A 20,363-nucleotide genomic window follows, 5' to 3' on the forward strand; every position below is an offset into this window, starting at 1 on the left:
CTAAAAGAAACTCCTCAGCTCAGGACCAACTGCTGGTCTGTTTCTCCAGCAAGTCAGAAAACTAGCGTTCTCCTTCAAGCAGTCTTTTTTATTTATTTCTACTTTTTTATTTTTTCCCCAACACTACTTATTGCAACTGTCATTATTCCATGCACAAGTTCGTGCCCACACTCCACCCCTTGTTTGCCTAAACTAGAGCCTCGCCCAGGGTTGTGAGTTGAAAGCCAATAGCAGCGATAGCAGTCTGGAGTAACAATTTTAGCCTGGAAATCCCAGACAGTTCCTCAGGGGGCTTCAAGGCGCACAGCCATTTCAGAACCCACAAGGGGGCGCTTTCTGATGCGCTCAGATCATGGCCCGCAAGTACTTCTACTTCGACTATGACTTTTACCGGGTGAACTTCTATGAGGAAGAAATAATGACTGAACCTGAGAAAACAGTGGCCTACACGATAAACAGTGGCAGCTTTGACCAGGGAGTCATAGAGGCCCTGAATAATCTGTTCTGTGAGGGCCAGAAGAGCTCTGTAGACGACCACAGCTACCAGAACTGGGATATAAGTAACAGCCAAGACATTGAGCAAGAAGAGCTGGAGATGGCCATGAACATGGTCGAAGCCAGTGAACAGCCATTAGTCAAGATTCGCCAGAAACCATACATATTCACGCCTGGACAGCTGTGGGAACTGCGAGCAGTCTTTGAAGAAACTCAGTACCCAGACGCCATCAGACGGTATGTATTGGGTCTGTCCTTTAGGACTTTGGGCTCCTTCTCCTCTCCCCTGGCCTCTCCTTACTCTTGTTAAAAGTTTTTAATATTTTTGAGGTTCAGAATACGGACTCATACTAAGCATAGCTTTTTGCCACTGAGGTACAAGCTCCTCAGCAAACCTCAGCGCACGGGAGCCTAGGTGGAAGCCACAGGAGTGCGCCCTCTGGCGAGCTAAGGGCATTGGCCTCACTCTGAGGAAGAAAGCCGCGAAACTTGAGGGTGACCCATGCAGCAGACAGATGTGGCTTTTTTGTAAAGGAGTCTCAGGCTCCCTGCATGAGCTGTGTTGCCTGTAGGGGACCACAGCCTCTTTTTAGTTTTGTTGAATCGGAGTTTGAGTTGTACAGGCTGGACTTGAACCGGCTTGGTAGCCCAATCAGTCCTTGAAGTTGTGATTGATTACTGGTTTGTGTCATCAGGCTTGACTTCCTATCCATTCTTGGCTCTGAATCCACAATCTTCACCTGACTCTTTGATGATGTTTAGGGGGAGTTGTTGTCTAGAAGTCCTAAGTAAAGTCTGTTTTCTTCATCCATTAAAGAATTCAAAGGCAGAAAGATCCCAGGCACAGCAGGCGGCAATGGTACTTACGAAAAGTACTAAAAGTGAAGTAGGAAACACACACACTGAGGCATGAGAGAGAGAGAGAGAGAGAGAGAGAGAGAGAGAGAGGAAGAAGAAGGAGGAGGAAGAGGAGGAGAGGAGAGGGAGAGGGAGAGGGAGAGAGAGAGAGGGAGAGGGAGAGGGAGAGGGAGAGAGAGAGAGAGAAAGAGAAAGAGAAAGAGAAAGAGAAAGAGAAAGAGAAAGAGAGAGAGAGAGAGACTCCCCAAAAAGTAGAAAGGGGAATCTGAAAACGAAATGGTTTTCATTTGGAGACCTGGAAGTTTTCAGCTGACTAGTCCTCTCATAAACTGAACCATGTTTAGGACAGACCTTGAACATAGGGTAGCAGGCTGGAAAATTAGCCAACGGCAGGAGAAAACGCCTACTAGGCCTTTGGCTCAGGTAAAGAGGGAGAGAGAGAAGCAGAAAGTTTGCCCTCTTATTAGTTTGAGGCCTCTTTCCCTGTATGTCTGCAGGTCAGGTCTAGCTCTTGGTCCCTCAAGAGCATGCCTCTTGGGTGACCAAGGTTGAACTTTCCATGCATCCTGGTGCAAACCAGGTCTCCAAAATGCTCACTGACCACTCCTTTGGTTCCTTTCTGTTTAAAAAGTGTCCAAAAGTAAACATAGAAACATAAAGGGCATTGCTTAAATCAAATCTGAAGGTCAGAACTCAGCAGACTGAAGTCTTCTCAAGTGATTTGGGGATAGGTCCCTGGGAGTCTGTCTATGACGCCACAGCAAAACCTGAACCCATTAAATAAGTGCCCTTTCCATGTCCCCTAGTCCCCAACTACCACTCTCCTGTTTATTTGTCCTCTCTATATGATTCCTCTAAGGACCTCATATAAGGAAAATCAGGCAGAATTTGTCCTTCCTGAACTAACCTGCCTCAATTAGTATGTCTTTGAGCCTTGTTAGTGTGTTAGCATCAGACAAAATTTCTGCTTTCTCGGGGGTCAGTCATACCCAAACTCCCCTATGCACAGCCATGTGAAAAGCTATCTGGGCAGATTTTCCCTGTGGCCCATGTGGCTTGTGCTGCACTGGTGTGATCTAGTGGAGCAGACAAATACTTTTAAAACTCCATTTCAGTCACTCAGGGTGCACACCCAGAAGCAGGCTTGTGTCATGTGATCATCCCTGCTCACTATTTGAGGAACCACCTCACCCTTCCTTTGTGCTGTACTGTTTGACATTTCCCCAGAGGGAGCATCATGTTTCCAATGTCTTCAGGGACTCACCACGCTTTATTCTGTGGGTGTTGTTAGTAGCCACCTTCTAGGTGTGGGGACCTTCTGGGTGTGGTTTGAACTGCTTTTCACTACTGCTGCCTGAATTTCCCTGTGTTTATGGATACCGTGACCTATGCTCGTGGTCAAATACGTCTTTAGCAAGGTCTTTTTCTCCTATCTAAGTCAGGGTGTGTTTTGTGGTGAGTTATTGGTGTTCAAATATGCTGTCTGATTGCATGTAATGTTTTCTTCCCAGAATTATCTCTTTCAATACACAGACATACTAAAATCTGCTAAACATCCACATTTATCATTTCATTTGTATTGCCTGTGTGGGGCCTGCTTTTTGTGTGCAAAATTTTTCAGAGATCAAATATCCAGAAGAATGAAGACTTGTGTGCCCTCACAAACATACCATTAGGCAGTCACTTTGCATAGTTATCTGTACCTAGTGGCACAGATCTATAACCTCAGCCACACGGGAGGGAGATCCAGAAAGAGGGACACTTCCAGGTTTAGCAGGGCTCAGGAGGATGCTCAAGGTCAGCAGACGCAGCTTAGTGAAACTCTGTTTCAAAATAAGACTGAAAAACACATAAATACAAATATAAATATAAAACCATACAGCTCAGTGGTAGACCCCTTGCCTAGCATATCTGGGATTGTAGGTTCAATTCCTGACGTCACAAAATATGTATAATTTGTATGTGGCAGATATAGACACGTACAAATTTTCTTTTTTCTTTTGTTTATATATATTTTTGAGTCAGGGTTTCTCTGTGTAATAGCCCCGTCTGTCCTGGAACTCTATCTGTAGACTAGGCTGGTCTCAAACTCACTGAGATCCACCTGCCTCTGCCTCCCGAGTGCTGGGATTAAAGGTGTGCACCACCACCACTCTCTCTCTCTCTCATACATTACATCCCTTCTACAGTTTCCCTTCCCTCCACTATTCTCAGCCTCCCCAGACTACCCCTCTCCCCTAGATCCACTGCTCCCACACTTCCCTTCAAACCACTTCTACATAAAGCTCCTTCTAAAGGTTGCTGAAAAGTCTGCTTATAGAGGTGTGAGCGGAGATAGCAATTATTTACATTTTTATTAAAATATTTTTCATGCAATATATTTTAATCATATACTCTCTCTCCCCCAACTCCTCCCATATCCTCCTTACTCATTCAACTTCATGAACTTTCTCTTTCTCAAAAACAAAGGAAAAAAAACAGAAAAAACAACAAAACCAAAACCCAAATCAAAGAAGACAAACTTAAAAAAGAAAACAAGACAAGAAGTAACAGAAGAAAACAAAAGGTTCACACACACACACACACAAAAACAAACAAACAAACAAAAAAAACATAAAGTATCTTTTGTGTTGGCCAACTACTCTGGACTTGGGGCCTACCCTGGAGTGTTGTGCTGATGATGGTGTCTTTTGCTGTCCAGAAGCATACAGAAGCTTTTCAGTTTCATGAGGTCCCATTTAGTAACTTTTAGTCTTAGTGCCTGTGCTACTGGTGATCTATCTGTTCAGAAGGTCTTTTCCTGTGTCAATGAGTTCAAGGTTATTTATTACTTTCTTTGAGACAGGGTTTCTTACAGGCCTGCTGTATTTCCTTCTCAGCTTGCTATGTGATTTTGGAAACATAACTTGACCTCTCTGTTTTATTCTATTAGGTTCAGTGTATCTGGGTGTATGTCTATAATAGTAATTTTTTTCTCTTGGTGGATTTTTTCTTTAATGGATATATAGTGTTCTTTCTTATCTTGTCTGATTAGTTTTGTTTTGAAGTCTCTCAGATATTAAAATAGCTACACCTGTTGCATCTTGGTTCTGTTTGCTTGGAATGCCATTTCCCATCCTGTTACTCTAAGGTAACATCTGTCCTTGCTGTCCTTGGTGGTGAGCTGTTTCTTGAATGCAGCACAAAGATGGATCCCATTTTCTTACCAAATCTGTTATTCTGTGTTTTCTGGTGTGTGTGGGGAAGAGTATAGACCATTAAATTAGATAGTTTTTAATGATCGGTGTTTACTGATTTCTGTTATTTTGTTGTGGTGTAGCATTTTTCCATCATTTGATTAACTATCGTGAGATTATTTATTCCTTGTGTCCTCTTGGATTCAGTTAACTTTCTCTCTTCAGTTTGAAATTTCCTTCTAGTGCCTTCTGCAGAGCTGTATGTGTGGACAGAAATTGCTCAAATTTGTTTTTCTCTTGAAATATTTTTCTTTCTCTGTTAATTGTGGTTAGTAGTTTTGCTGGATCTAGTAGTCTGATCTGACATCTGTGGTCTCTTAGGGCTTCTACAACATCTAACCAATCCCTTCCAGCATTCAGACTCTCCAATGGGCCCATCTTTACATGTGACTTGGTCCTTTTCCCTTGAAGCTTTTAATATTCTTTCTTTGTTCTATATCTTTAGTATTTTAATTATGTGGCAAAGGTATTTTCTTTTCTGCTCCAGTCTATTTGGTGTTCTGTATGCTTCTTGTACCTTAATAAGCATCTCTTTCTTTAGAGTGGGTGAGTTTTCCTTCATGATTTTATTGAAAAGACTTTTTGTGCTTTTGGCATGTGTTTTTCTCCTTCTCTATACCGATTATTCATAGGTATGGTATTTAAATATTGTCCCAGATTTCCTGGGTTAATTATGTCTGGATATTTATTTTTAATATTTAACACTTTCTTTGACCAAGATATTCATTTTTCTACCCTGTCTTCAAGATGTGAAACTCTATCTTCCATGTCTTTTAATCTGTTGTTGAGACTTTCATATAAAGTTTTTGTTCGACATCCTGAGTTTTTCACTTCTCTTTTTATTTCATCTTGGGTTTTCTTTGGTGATTCTATTCCTTTGTTAAATTCAACTTTCATGTCCGGAATTGTTTTTACTTGCGTTTTTTTGGCAAGTTTTTGTGGTCTTTCAGACATTTATTTGGATCTTCTTTAAGGTAATTGAACATATTAATAATTGGTGTCTTGGAGTCCTTGTCTTATGCTTCAGCTAAATCGCTTTTCTTATAGCCTATCACAATAGAGTTGCTGACATCTTGAGGAAGCATGTTGTATTGATTCATGTTTGTGTTTGGCGCTGGGATCTAGGCATCTAAAGCTATGATGTTTGAGGTGTTTCTTAGTGTAGACATCTGGTGTCGTATTTGTTGGGTGGGTCCTTTGGTCCTAGTCAAGTGTAGCTGCTGTGGGTAGCTGTGTCCCAGCAAGTATGGTGGCTGAGGGTCCTTGGCAGAATTGTTTTGCACTTCAATGGGGAGTCACAAAGGGATGGAGCTGAGCTGAGAGGGGCAGTGGGGGAAGAACTAGAGTTATTCTGCATCTGCACCAGGAGGGCGAGTCCCTAAGGGATTGGGTTGGGCTAGGCAGAGGGCCTCCTGAAGGCAGGCTGCAACAGAACTAAGCCAGAACTGGGATTTGTATATAAAATGATATTGTTTTAAAAATAAAATAAAAAGAATAAGTATGGAGAGCAAGTTCTTAAATTTTAAAATATACATGGAATGTACTAATTATAGTTAATTCCATGTCTAGGATGGAATATTAAATATTTTTCTTTTTTCTCTTCACAGAAGAGAACTGGCAGAGCTCATGAATGTGGATGAACAGAAGGTGAAGGTCAGTCAGTCTGCGTATTTAGTTTACCAGTGTGCTGATCTCAGAGTTGCCTCCGGACATGGATGACTTTGCCCTAGGCACATGAAACTACTTTATTTTTTCCTTGTGTCTTATGCTGGGGAAAAAGATCTGGAATATGAGACCTTGGCAATGAAAAATGGAAAAGGAAAACTTTAGCTAATGTTTACTCCGTGAGGGGCAGTCACTTGTGATCCTAAAATAAAAGCAAAATCAAACATATAGCATCTACACCTCTGTCTGTCTCTCTCATGTATGTATAAATGTGTATATATACGTGTGTGTATATAGTATCTATGTTACATAAATATTTTGCATGTGTGTGTGTGTGTGGCATAATTAACATTTGATTCCGTGTAACACACAAGAGTGCTTCACAGGGGTCTTCTGTTGAGTATCATTTTGAAACTCAGGGTGACTTGGAAATGATCATGTGGCTGCCGGGAATATCTTGGTTGTAAAACATAACATGTGCACTTGGTAAAAGTAGGAATGAATGACAAACTAAAGGGGAAATGGGATAATTGAGCCATGTAATATATTTTCATAAACTAAAGAATTTTTCTATCATGTGAGACAAATGTGGAAAGAGAACTTAAAGTCCAAGAGGGTAAATTTCTTTGTTTCCTTTAGAAGGTTTTGAAAAGGTGATTCAGACAGTGGTGGTTCTAAATTTAGTTTCTGGTATTATTATATCGCATATCCAGGAAAAATATTTCCCCGAGTTCCCACTAGGGCAGAGGAGTCAGTTCTTGAATACAAAGGGAGTTCATGACCACCCGGAATACAGGGGACTGTTTCTAAGGACAATTTTGAAAGAATAACTGTAAGCCTATGCACATAGAGCTTGGTACATGACTCTAATTGGGTGTGCAGAATAAAGGGTTTGGTATTGTGCATAATGAATTTTTCTTTGCTTTTCTGGTAGTGATATACAAACCAGGAACTATGAAACTGTAGGCAGGTCATTGGCCATGAAATGGCTAGTAGCTTGAGCCATACAAAGCATGTGAGCACTTAAAAAACTGCATTGTGGGTTCAAAAGAGATTCATAGGGTCAAATGAGAGCAGCAGCTGCTAAATATGTTAATCGAACCCTTCTCTCCCTCGGATTTCAGGACTGGTTTAACAACAAGAGAGCTAAACTTAGGAAGAACCAGAGGGCAATACTGAGAAAAAAGCATTCCCCTGCTATCAAGGACAACCTTGACATGAAGACTCTGGTGGAGACCAAGAACATCTTCATTCTCCAGGAGCAAGTGGGAGATGGGCTCTTCTGGTGTCACAGGAAGTTTGTCGCCCATACTGGCCAGGACATTCCTCTCTTTCTCTCCTTATATTAGCAATAAAGCACAGTTTATCCATTTACAACTTGTGTGTCCCCTCCACAGAAAAGGATGTGTTTTATTACAATTTGTACAGAAGTCAGCTCAGAGCAGGTGAGGGGCAGAAACACATACCGGTCATTGGAATGCATAGCAACCACTGGAACACATAACGTTCACTGGAATACACATGGTGCATGAGTCTGTACATGTATGCATGCAGGGGCCTGTGTAGGCCAGAGGAGGGTGTCCTCTTCCCTGGAGCTGGAGTTACAGGAAGATGCAATGTAGGGTTAAGCCAGCCGCTTAGGGGGCAGGCTTGCCTAGGGTGAATGTTTACTTATAAATCAGGCACGCTGGAGCCCGCATGCTCCTTCTGCTTCCTGTGCTCCTTGGGATCCTTGGTCCTGTAAGTCTATTTCTTCATTAAAGCTGTATATATTCTTTACAATCTGCCTGCATTCATTTATGCCGCTACAATGCAAAACAGCATAGGTTCTGAAAAATGTACCATGAAAGATCAGGACTGGTCTATAGCTGTTGCAAGAAGGCCACTTGTGTGTCTCCTGACTGCTCAGCCCAGTAATAATCATACAGAAACCATATTATTTGCAATGCCTTGTGGCCAATAGCCTAAGCGTTTTTGTGGCTAACTCATATCCTTATCTAACACATCTCTATTAATCTGTGTATCACCACGTGGCTTTGGATTAACAGCTAAAGTTCTGGAATCGCTCTCTGGAGGAGCTACATAGCTTCTCTCTGGCTTTGCTCTTCTTTCTCCCAGCATTCAGTTTATTTTTCCCCACCTAGCTCTGTTCCCAATAACTTGCTATAGGCCCATGTAGTTCTTTTTTAACAACATAGAGAGGGGAATCTAACATCATCACATATTCGCTGTGCCATCTTTCTATGCCCTTATTCTGGGAATTGATTGGCCCCAAGAGATGTGTGTTGGTTTGGAATGTTTGTTGTGGGAATGACAGTCATGGGATAAGTACACGGATCCCAATGGGGTCATCTCTTCATGTGTATATTAGACACATATGTGCCCTCCTCTCCTGGAATGCAAAGCTGCAGGTGCTCTCTTTGGGGCCACACCAGGACCTAATTAGGAGCAATGGGCCCCTCCCTCACTGTTCTTAGGTCTCTACAGAGGAATCTTCCTCTGCATTTGTAGGGCTCTGATCCACAGGCCTACTTTGTGTAGCCAGGCCCTGACAGGTTCTCAGGAGTATACTAAGAGCCTGACTGCAATCTGTGGTAGTATCCCAGGGAGTCTTTCTCACCAGCTCCACCTCACACACACCCCAATGAATCTACCTTCCATCTAGGTCCTGTATATGTTCCTAATACAGCATCTACCTTGGTGCTTATAATCCCAGCACCAGAGTTCCCAGTTCCTCTTTGATTAGAAGGATGTTGTCTCAAGGTTTCTGTCACTTTGAAAACACCATGAAAAATGGAAGTTGGGGAAGAAGAGTTTTATTTTATGTACACTTCAGCATTGCTGTTCATCACTCAAGGAAGTCAGAACAGGAACTCAAACAGGGAAGGTTCACAGAAGCAGGATCTTATGAGGAGGCTATGCAGGAGAGCTGCTTACTGGCTTGCTTCCCATGGCTTACTCAGTCTGCTTTCTTATAGAACCCAGGACCACCAGTCCAGGAAGGGCATCTTTTACTGTAAGCTGGGCTCTTGCCTATTGATGAATAATTGAGAAAATGGCTTTGAGTTGGACATCATGAAGGCATTTCCTCAACTGGGGCTCCTTCCTCTCTGATCACTATAGCCTTTTTCAACATGACACACAAAACCACCCAGTACACATGTTATCTGTCCTCTGGACACTCTTGCTATGGGGATTCAGGTCCTCCATCTCTCTGCAGTGCCTCTACAATCCACAAACTATCCTAATACAAGTCTGTACTACAACCAGCATATCTGTCCCTCCTCTGTCACACCAAACTTCTGTATGTGGATCCTCGGTACACAGCCCTGTTTACCCATCTTCTCTATTGCAAAGTTCAGATCCCCGGCTTACTGGTACTCAGTTTAGAAAGAGGCTTTATCACATCCTGCTGCACCCCCTTTTCTAGAGTCAGCCATATCTACAAGCAGTCACAGCATCAAAAGCAGCTCACGCCTTGGCCACTTTCTCACAGGTCATGTACTCTACCCCACTACATACACCACCATGCTAATGCCACCCTGATGTGTCCTCCCTGCCAGAACTCAGGCATAACACTCTCTATAGGCTTTCCACACTGCCTCTCCTCCAATCACCCTCGGGCTAACACAGCCTATTGCTCCCTGCATGCTCTGAAGCCTGCATCCTATGTCTTCCACTAACCTGGCCTGGTGTATCTACTGAGAATCTTATGCCTCTCCTGCTTGAACTGGGAGGATCGATCAATATGCCTCTTGTGCATCTCGGGCTAGGTGTGGGAGCAAAGAGGAAGCCTCTTTCAAATGGGCGTAAAAAGGCCTCTTGTGTTTCCTTTGAAACACTACCTGTGCCAGGAGGACTCCTAGTAGCATGACTGTGCCATTGAAAGGAGTGATAGTGAACAGACCTGGGGGTAGCCTAGGTCCCTGGTCACACACCCCACTGATGAATGCTCAGAAAGTGGTCTTTTTGTATTTGTTGCAGTACAAGAGTGAACTTGTAGATTTGTGAGAAACTCTGTTTTTGTCGTGAACAGTCTTCTCACTGGAGACTTGTCCTTTTCCTGTTCTTAGGTGTTTGTTCCCACAGGGTCGAGTTAAGGTAAGGATAGTACAGTGTGACAACAGAGAAGAATATATGTCTGAGCGCGGGTTGCCGTTAGTTTGAGAAACTTTTGTGACTTGTGGAGTAGTAAAGATGACTCAGGGTTTGATCCCATCCTTTTATCTTCTGTTAAATATTTTCTCAATATTGGACATACACACCTTACTGACCCCCAAAAAGGACATGAAATATTTTGAATACACAACTCTTTATTGCTGAAGGGATAAGGTGTCACAGCCATCAGAAGGTGTCAGTGACACCTGAAGATCCTGTCTTCATCTGGGGCCTGGACAGGATGATGCTTCAGGACTCCTACAAAAGCTTTACTGCAAGGTGTCCTGGCCATCAGCAGATGGACACTGGAGAATCTGAGACTGCTGATGTTTCCTGTATTGGCCTCTTCTTTTCTTAAACCAGCTCTGCAATAACTTGGTGAAAGAGATGGCTTTAGTGTATTCAACAGTCAGTATCACAAGTGGAAAACACAACTCTGTGTAACAGTAAATGCCAGTGAGCCTTTAGATTGACCAGACTTTTCTAACCAAGGACACACAAAATCCTATGCAACCCCAGCCCTAGTAGTCAGAATTCAGAACAACCGGAAATGGGAAATTCATTAGCTAGTACCTTTCCTGTCTTATGCCCTTTCAAGGAAATGGGAAATATGGCTCTAAGAAAGAGAACGGGGATCAGTAAATCAGGATATGGAGAAGACCAGATATCAAAGTGTCTTTAGGTATTACAATCTACACACTCTCTGCCGAGGAAAAGGTACCTCATCATTCCCTTGAATTATCTGACTTACTTGAACTACTGCTTAGAATAATGATATCTCCCCTGACTCCCTCGAAAGTCACACCCCACTGCATGAATTCTTGTCTATGTAATCCTCATGATATTTGCCTATAATAGAGAAGATGGGCGAGCTCATATTTGGCCTTGAATCTATATTAACAAAGGCCAAATGGGTCCTAATTCTGGTTTCCTTTGAATAGGTGCAGGAACAGCTGAAACAACTGCCATAGATTATTCAAATTTGATTGTTTGAGATGATCCCAAGATTTCTGATCTAAGTTGAAGAGCCAGAAAGCTGAATATATTACTAATTTCTTTTACTGTGACCCTGTACTATTTTATCCATGAAAGATCTACAAAAATGCAGGGTCCTTGCTGGGTGACTGTGGAGGTTTCTATGTCTTCCCATAGAGGCCTCTAATCTCCTATGCACAGGAAAGGAAGCTGCTGCGAAGTGATGGGCCAATGCCTGGGCCAAGTCTGGTTTACAGCAGGCTTCCTGAAAATTCAGCAGCCTATTGGTCTAAGAGAGGAGAGGAGTGTGAAGATGAGGTGTTGGGAATGGGCTGCCAGTGCCCTGGAGTGCATACATGAGTAACTGCTTTTTAAATAAGTAGAGGAGAAAGGACTGGGGAATGATGAGGAAGGAAGGTGGAAAGGGTAAGTGAGGGGACAAGAATAGTCAATAGAAAGAAGAAACAAAGCAGAAGATAGGAGAAGGGGAAGAGGAAAAGGAAGGGAGAGAGAAAAGCTCAAAGGAAGGAAAGAAAGAAGACACAGATCAGGACACTGTTATCAATCTCTGGTGACTGGATCCCTATAGCTTAGTGTCAGCATTAACTGGACCATTGATTCTTGTCCTGCTCAGCCTAATGGTAGAACCCTGCATCTTCACCTGCATGGCCAACTGCCTCAAACAGAAAATTACTGGTCCCTAGAAACAACTATGACCTCATAGAACAGGATGAGTCAATAATTTGACTCATGCCCTGTAATCTAGTGGGAAATGTGACACTTTAAGCCAGTGAAGAGGTTCCTCCATCTTCTATTCTTGTTGAGGCCATTACAGGTAGAAATAGACTTTGACTCTGTCATGGAGAATCCCACGGGAAATTAATTACGTCTACTCTAGGGACCAGAGATCAGGGATATACTAGCTAACTTAGCTGTGGTAAAACTTCTTGTTTGTATGAACCCCTCCACCAGCTAGCTGCTATCTTAGCTTCAGTAAACATCTTGATTCAAACTGCTTACTTCTGCACAGGCATCTGCATCTGCCGATCTAGATGCTAGGACATCTAGGTTTTAAGATGCCCTTACAACCCCCATGTTCTGGACAGCTGGGGCCATGCCTACGTGCACAGATACCTGGGTGTCATCCTAGTCAGCTGGAATAAAGACTTTCCATTAGCTAGAGACCATGTGAGTGGTCATCTCTGCTCACAACTATGGAGTGCTCTATCCTAATTGGAATGTCTTCATAACCTCCTCCCTTCAAGGCTCAGGGATCAAAGCAGAAGAACAAGCAGAAAAACTGGAATATACAAAGGTGCTGGATGACTCTAAAGGAACAAAAATCTATTTTCTGTACAAAAGGTCAAAAACCAAAATGAAGTCAACACAACACACTTCAACAATTCACTTGATTGTACTGCCTTGTACAGACACCTCAATCCTAACTCCCAGTGGGGCTCCACACAAGACGCCCATGTCAGGAAGGACAAGGGGTGCTGTGAGATTCACCACTTAGGATAGTGGGATACCTGCTTCCTACTTCCCCTCACTGTCAGAAAACAGTCTCCTTCTCTCCCTATCTCCTCCTTTGCCTCATGCTCTTCCTCCTCCTCATTCCTTCTCTTTTTTGTCCTTCCAGCATCTTCTCCTTCTGTTCCAGTGTTTCTGGATCTCCTCTGACATATTTTTCTTATCTAAACACATAATTTCTCCCAGGTGAACTGCTTTACTCTCATGATTTCAGCTCACCATTTATAGATGGACGGCTTCTTATTGCTCCAGCACCTAAAGGAGGTGGGGTGATTACAAGGAATCACACTTGCCAAAAGAGTGTGCAAAGTCACAGCCTATCCCCAGCTCAAACAAACAAACAAACAAACAAACATCCTTCCCAAAGTGTTATTAGAGCTAACACTACTCCAAGGGAGGCCTGCACAGAGATGTGATGTTGTCATCTATAGGATTAGGGAAATGAGCCAATTCAGACAATTCATTCAGATATCTTGGGACTCCCTGCTTCCATCATGTAGGTAATAAGGGTAGGTTACTGTCACCTATGGACTTTTGCCCTCCCCCTCTTCCATGCCCTCTAAATTTTTCTGGGCTCAGAACAAAAGCTGTGGTCTCAGTAAGAGTTGAAGCTTGATAGTGATGCCCTACTTCTTGTCAACATGAAGAGCATCCTGGGCTCTGTTCTTATACCAGGAGATCCAACGTTTTAAGGCTGAACCTCCAGTCAGGAATGTGATCTGTAACAATGTGGAGAGCAGTTAACAAAACCGCCTCTTCCTTAATACATGACATCTAGAGCTTCAGTGAATAAACCTCTAGAGCTACAGTGCATCAGCCTCTTTAATCCTGCAATGCATCAGATTCTGGAATGGCAGTGAAACAGACTCTCTGGATCTTCAGTGCTTCAGCCTCTAGAGCTTCAGTACATCAGTCTCTCTGGAGCTGCAGTACATCAGCATCTCTAGAGCTACAGTGCATCAGCATCTCGAGAACTTCCATGCATCAGCCTCTCGGTAGCTACACTGCATTAACCTCTAGAGCTGCAGTACATTAGCCTCTCTGGATCTGCAGGTCATCATCCTCCAGAGTTTCAGTATATTGGCCTTTCTGGAGCTGCAGTGCTTCAACCTCTAGAGCTGCAGTGCTTGACATCTAGAGCTGAAGTGAATGAGCCTCTAGAGCTGCAATGCATCAGCCTCTCTAATCCTGCAGTGCATCAGTTTCTCTAACGACAGTGCATCAGCCTCTTTGGAGCTGTAGTGCATCAGCCCCTAGAGCGGCAGTAAATAGTCCTCTCTGGAGCAGCAGTGAATCAGGCTAGATAGCTGCAGTTCATAAGCTTCTCTGGAGCTGCAGTGAAATCAGCCTCTAGAGCTGCAGTGCTTCAGCCTTTCTGGAGCTGAATTGCATCAGCCTCTCTGGAGCTACAGTGCATCAGCTTTTCTGGAGCTGCATTGAATCTGCCTCTCTAGAGCAGGAGTGCATCAGCCTCTAGAACTGCACTTGATCAGACTCTCTGGACTTGCAGTTCATCGACCTCTCTGGAGATGCAGTGCATCATCAGTCCCTCTAGAGCTGCAGTACAAATGGCTCTGGGCTGATAGTCCATCAGTCTCTCTGGAGCTGCAGTAAGTCTGCCTCTATGGAGCTGGAGTGCATCAGCCTCTAGGTCTGCAGTGTATATGTGTCTTCAGAGCTGCCTCACATCAGTCTCTGGGGCTGCAGCACCTCTGTCTCTCTGGAGCGGAAGTACAGGGTCCTGTAAGCTTGAAAGCAGGAGAATTCCTCACTCCTGCAGCTTTTCTTATCCAATCACTCTCTCCATCCTGGGGGAATCTCCCTATTCTCTCCCAGTTTCTCCAACCTGAGCCTGGTCCTACTGTAGTTTACACGTTGTGGTGTTAGGATGTCAGTCATCAGGGGCTCCTAGGCAGGAATGCTATTCTGCACAAGCTACTGCTGCAGGTAGGGAATTTGCTTACATCAAGACTGCCCTGATCCATGCTGAAGGAAGTTAGCATGAATAGCACTCTGCACTGCTTTTCCCCTTTCTCATTTGCTATGGAGCAGTCAGTTTCTCTGGGCTCATGGCCTCAGCTTTTATCCCATGATCTAAACATTAGTCTTTAATGTCTGGAGGAAAGAAGTTCATTTGAAAATAAGATAGCTACAGCTCTTTCTTCAAGTGAGCTCTATCTTTTTCCACATTCCAAAAAACCCACATGTTCAACATAGTCTCCTTTAAAGAAAAGGAATACTTTCAGATTTCAAGTTAGTCAACAGAAGACACACTTGACCGTGGCTTGGCACCTTTGCTTTTTATGTATTTGCAAACAAATAAAAATTTGCAAAGGTGTCTGATCTGCATGTGTATCTATGTGCAAATGCACACTCGTGCATGCAGAGGACCAAGGTCAGAGTCAAGCATCTTCTTAGCTTGCTCCCCACCTGATTTACACTGGCAGGGTTGTCCATGAACCTCAGCTCAGCGACGGACCTAATCTAGGTCTCCTTAAGGATCCGCAATCTCTGCCTCCTGAATAAGAGATTCTGACTACAGTGTGAGCTGACACCTGCTAAACTTTATGCTGAGGGTCCCAACTCAGATCTTCAGACTCATGTGGCAAGAGCTTTATCCTTCGGGCCCTCTCCTCAGTACCAACCTGCATTTTGACATTCTATAACTTCACCTGATCCCGTTCTCTTTACTCGATTAACTTAAATGAGCTCAATGTTATTCTTTTTGTTTAATTGTAACAAAATTAACTCTTTAAAGCTGTGAGCCCCATACATGTCATAACACTGACATGACAATTTTGCATTGTTTTTAGATAATCTAAACACAGCATGGGGGAACATGAAGGTTCAACTTTGCTGCTTTCCACATTGGCTTTCCACACACTTACAAAGGTGGAGGGCCAACCATTTGCACTTGTGAGTGTCTTCCCACATGACTCTTGGACAAATTAAACACAGATAAGTTATGAAACACTGAATATCTCTCTGGCCTTACTTAATCCACACTTATAACTAAGTGTTTCTTTGTTGAAACAGAGCCCTGTTTTACTCCTACTGCTTGCTACATCAATTAGAATGTCCCCAAGGTCACTTAGAGTCCTACTACAACAGTACATATAAGTACCCTGAAATGACCTGAGTGTCCGGACTTCAGTATTAATCACTGTACACATACCAGTAAACATTTATGTTTTCCTATATGCATGACCATATAATACTCAATGCTCTCTATATATATGATGTTCCCATACTGATTCTAAGTGTTCTGTGAATCTCAAATGGCTGAAAGACATTTGAGGAAATGTTCAACATCTTTAGTCATCTGAGAAATGCAAATCAAAACAACTCTGTGTCCCATCTTACACCTATAAGAATGGCCATGATCCAAACACAGATGACAACTTATTCTGGGGAGTATTTGGGGTAAAGGGAACACTCCTGCATTGGTGGTGGGAGTGTAAACTTGTACAGCCACTTTGGAAGTAAGTATGGCGATTTCACTGAAAACAAGGAAACAATCCACCTCCACGCCCAGCAATACTACTGTTGGTTATATACCCCCAAACACTCAATCACACCACAAGAACACCAGCTCAAATATGTTCATAGCAGCATTATTCATAAGAGCGAGAGCCTGGAAACAACCTAGATGGCCTTCAGTCAAAGAATGGATGAAGAAAAAGTACATGTGCACAACAGTAAAAAAAAATGACTTCTTGAAATTTGCAGGCAAATGGATAGATCTGGAAAACACCATATTGGGTGATGTAACTCAGAAACAGAAAGACAAATATAATATTTACTCACTCATAAGTGGTTTTAACACATAAAGCAAAGAAAACCAGCAATACCGGTAAACCAAGACAACAAAGAGGACCCTGAGACAGGCATAAATGGATCTACTTAGGAGGTAGGAAAAGACAAGATCTCGTAAGTAAACTGGGAGTGTGGGGGTCACAGGACATAGAGACTGGGAGAAGGGAAAAGGGAGGGGAGCAGAGAAAAATATAAAGCTCAATAAAGACAATTAAATAAAATAAAAATGCTAAAAAATTGTGTGCATTTTTTAGTTTTTTTTTTCAATTAAGAGACTACAATGTCTCCAATAATGGGAAAAGACTTAATGGCTGCCCGTTCCATTTTAACTCTGGAAAACTTCAACACTCAGTGCTCAGTTACTATCATAACCCAGACAAGGACACCTCTCACCCACGCATGCTTTTCATATTGGGTACAAGAACATGGACCATGACCTGAAGCAGAGTGCCCTGCCCAAAGTCTTTTCGGATTTACTGACCTGCACTCTGGATTCTCCCAGGAACAAGCGCTTTGCAAGGTCCTTTCTGAGAGAAGAAGATGGAAATTGGAGCTGTTAGTGAAATACAGCATTTCAGCTTGGCAAGATGAATAGACTTATGGAAATTCATCACAGGCCAACACAAAACTATGTAGAGAAGGTGAGACCTAAAGTATGAAAGCGGCTTTTCAATGATCTCTATTTTATTTTATAAAAATAACCACATTGAGCAGGGCGGTGGTGGCACACACCTTTAATCCCAGCACTCAGGAGGCAGAGGCAGGGAAATCTCTGTGAGTTCGAGTCCAGCCTGTTCTACAAGAGCTAGCTCCAGGACAGGCTCCAAAGCTACAGAGAAACCCTGTCTCAAGAAACGAAATAAATAAATAACCACATTAATTGACATAAGGTGGATATGCTATAGTAGTAGAGGTATTACTTAGAAACCACTAGGTCTTTTTTATTTATTAATTTACTTATTTATTAAAGATTTCTGTATCTTCTTCGCCACCGCCTCCCATTTCCCTCCTCCTCCCCCAATCAAGTCCCCCTCCTTCGTCAGCCCAACGAGCAATCAGGGTTACCTGACCTGTGGGAAGTCCAAGGACCACCCACCTCCATCCAGGTCTAATAAGTTGAGCATTCAAACTGCCTAGGCTCCCACAAAGCCAGTACGTGCAGTAGGATCAAAAACCCATTGCCATTGTTCTTGAGTTCTCAGTAGTCCTCATTGTCCGCTATGTTCAGCGAGTCCGGTTTTATCCTAGGCTTTATCAGACCAAGGCCAGCTGGCCTTGGTGAGTTCCCAATAGAACATCTTGAGTACAATTCCCATTATAAAATGGGGGCCATGAAGAAGAAGAGGATAAGAAGGAGGATGAAAAAAAAACAAAAAGAAAACTTAAAGAAGAAATTGAGAGGCATCAACCAACACTAGATAGATAGATAGATAGATAGATAGATAGATAGATAGACAAATAGATAAATATAGATATAGATACAGATATAGATGTTGACTTTGACCTCTTAAAACATACTTCCCATACTCAGGAACTAAACAGAGACTTCATGCTTGAGGCTCATAGCAGACAGGGCTCATAGTGTGAAGAACACACCTCCTAATGAGATGCTGATGGATGGGAGCTGGAACAGCTATTGAAACAAGTGACATACCTTATGATCTCATCAGGGTACTTAGTTTTTTCAAAAACATCTTCCAACTCATTCAGCTGCCTGGGTGTGAGACCAAACTGGATCCTTGGCCTTGTGCGCCGGACCTGGGGCACTCTGCCAGCAGCCACATTCTCTTGCTCCTTCAACTGTGGGTTTCTGTACCCTTGGTGGCTCCCATGGCTCTCATGCCTGATGTCATCACCAACGTAGTTGAAATTAGCAACGTGGGTCACATCATCCTTGTAGTGTGGGATGCCCTGGTTCTTTGGTTTGTCGGAACCTTTTAGAGAACCTTCACCATAGATGACACTTTCTGTTGCTGCAGTGGCCCCGTGTTCAAAATCAAGGCTCCCCTCAATTTCATTTTCATACAGTTTGTAGACATTGGGTTCCACATGTTGGGATTGGAAAGCCATGATGAGACCTAAAAGAGAGTAGTGTCATCTCCATAAATGCTTTGTGGATTGAAATGACTTTGCAGCATGTGGGTTTTAGCAAGATTCACATCTGTCCTCTTTCCATCACACAACCCCTATAGGAGATACGTGCCCACTGAAGGTGGCTCTAGGGAGCATGTGCAGAATGGATCTAACATGGATCCGACCAAGTACACCAAAGCCTCGAGGAATGGAGTGGAAGAGAAAGAAAGCTGTTGCAGGTGCACAAGTAGGGATGAGGACATGCATTTACACCGAGCACATGGCCTCTGGGTGAACCCCTGGAGAAGTCTAGCTTCTGTATCTCACTGGGTGCACACTGCAAGATCTGGGAATTAAGTGGACATGGTTATGTCAGCTAGTGTTTGTGCCAGTTTCCTTGAGAGGACATTGAAAACACACCAACACTGTCCTCTACCTGAAGGAGTGCCATGCTTGTGAAGTGGAGTTTATGTAGCATTCTGGGGGGACAAGTCGCTGCAAAACACTTGACGTCACCATTGAAACAATGAAAATGCTCCAGATGGTTTATTGGGAATCTCCATCAGAGTCACTGTACGATGTCCTGCCCAGTACTTCTCATGTCTGACTAGGCTGACACTGTGTGGGTCTCTGCCCTTTTCACAGTGCCAGCAAACTCCTGAAGCTGAGAGTGCTCTGTAACAGTATTGAGCTGAGAAAGCACCATATATACAGTAAGTATACAAAAGTGAAATAACCTCGGGCTAGCTTCCATTCAAACAATTAATATTCTCAAAGAAATTTCCTCAGTGTGCTGAGATGTTGGAAAATATCAAGAGGATCTCAATAAGAAAATGTAGTCCTTCACCCAGAGACTGATGGAAACAGATGCAGAACTATAAACACTGGTGAAGCTCAGAAAATCCTGTGGAAGAGGTGGAGAAAGGATTGTGGGACACAGAGAGGCCAAGGGCACCAAAAGAGAAACCACAGAATTTACTAACCTAGGTCCAGAGGGGATCACAGAGACTCGGCTGCCATCCAGAGAGCTTGCAAGGGACTGACCTAGGCCCTCTACCCATGTTTTACAGTTGTGTAAATTATGGTCTTGGTCTTCTGGTGTGGCTCCTAACAGTAGGGATGTCTCTGACCCTGTGATCTGCTTTGGGAACCTTATCCTCCTACTGTATTGCCTTACGCAAACTTAGTAGGAAATGAGGTGCCTAGTCTTACTGCAACTTGATATGCCACAGATGGCTGATATACATGGGAGACCCGCTCTTTTCTGAAAAGAGAAGAAGTGGATGGGGGGGAAGAGGCAGGTTAGTAGAAGGGTCTGGGAAGAGAGAAAGAATGGAGAGGAAATGTGATTGGGAAAATAATTAATAAAAAGAAAACTAGAGTTTAACATTGCTTTTAAAAATTAATATTAAGGGGATGGCTTAAAGGTTAAGGGCACTGCCTGTTCTTCTAGATGTCCTGAGTTCAATTCCCATGAACCACATGGTGGATCACAACCGTCTATAATGAGATCTGGTGCCCTCTTCTGGCATGAAGGCATGCATGCAGGGAGAACAC

General features: G+C 43.2%; 2 protein-coding genes across 2 annotated transcripts; one reads left to right on the plus strand and one right to left on the minus strand.

Moving 5' to 3' along the window:
* The first annotated feature begins 352 nt into the window (after nt 1-352).
* On the plus strand, nt 353-7,603 carry LOC121439816 (rhox homeobox family member 1-like). Its single transcript, XM_041640438.1, has 3 exons — nt 353-732; nt 6,197-6,242; nt 7,379-7,603. The coding sequence occupies exons 1-3, from the start codon at nt 353-355 to the stop codon at nt 7,601-7,603; spliced, it is 651 nt and encodes a 216-aa protein (XP_041496372.1).
* A 3,078-nt stretch (nt 7,604-10,681) lies between these two features.
* LOC121439886 (paired mesoderm homeobox protein 1-like) lies at nt 10,682-18,803 on the minus strand. Its single transcript, XM_041640501.1, has 3 exons — nt 18,388-18,803; nt 17,215-17,260; nt 10,682-10,777 (listed from the first exon to the last, which is right to left on the minus strand). The coding sequence occupies exons 1-3, from the start codon at nt 18,801-18,803 to the stop codon at nt 10,682-10,684; spliced, it is 558 nt and encodes a 185-aa protein (XP_041496435.1).
* Between the last annotated feature and the right edge of the window lie 1,560 nt (nt 18,804-20,363).

The sequence above is a fragment of the Microtus oregoni genome, unplaced genomic scaffold, assembly GCF_018167655.1.
Source record: "Microtus oregoni isolate MIOR12 unplaced genomic scaffold, Mior012 000063F_ref0000156, whole genome shotgun sequence".
Lineage (NCBI taxonomy): Eukaryota > Metazoa > Chordata > Mammalia > Rodentia > Cricetidae > Microtus > Microtus oregoni.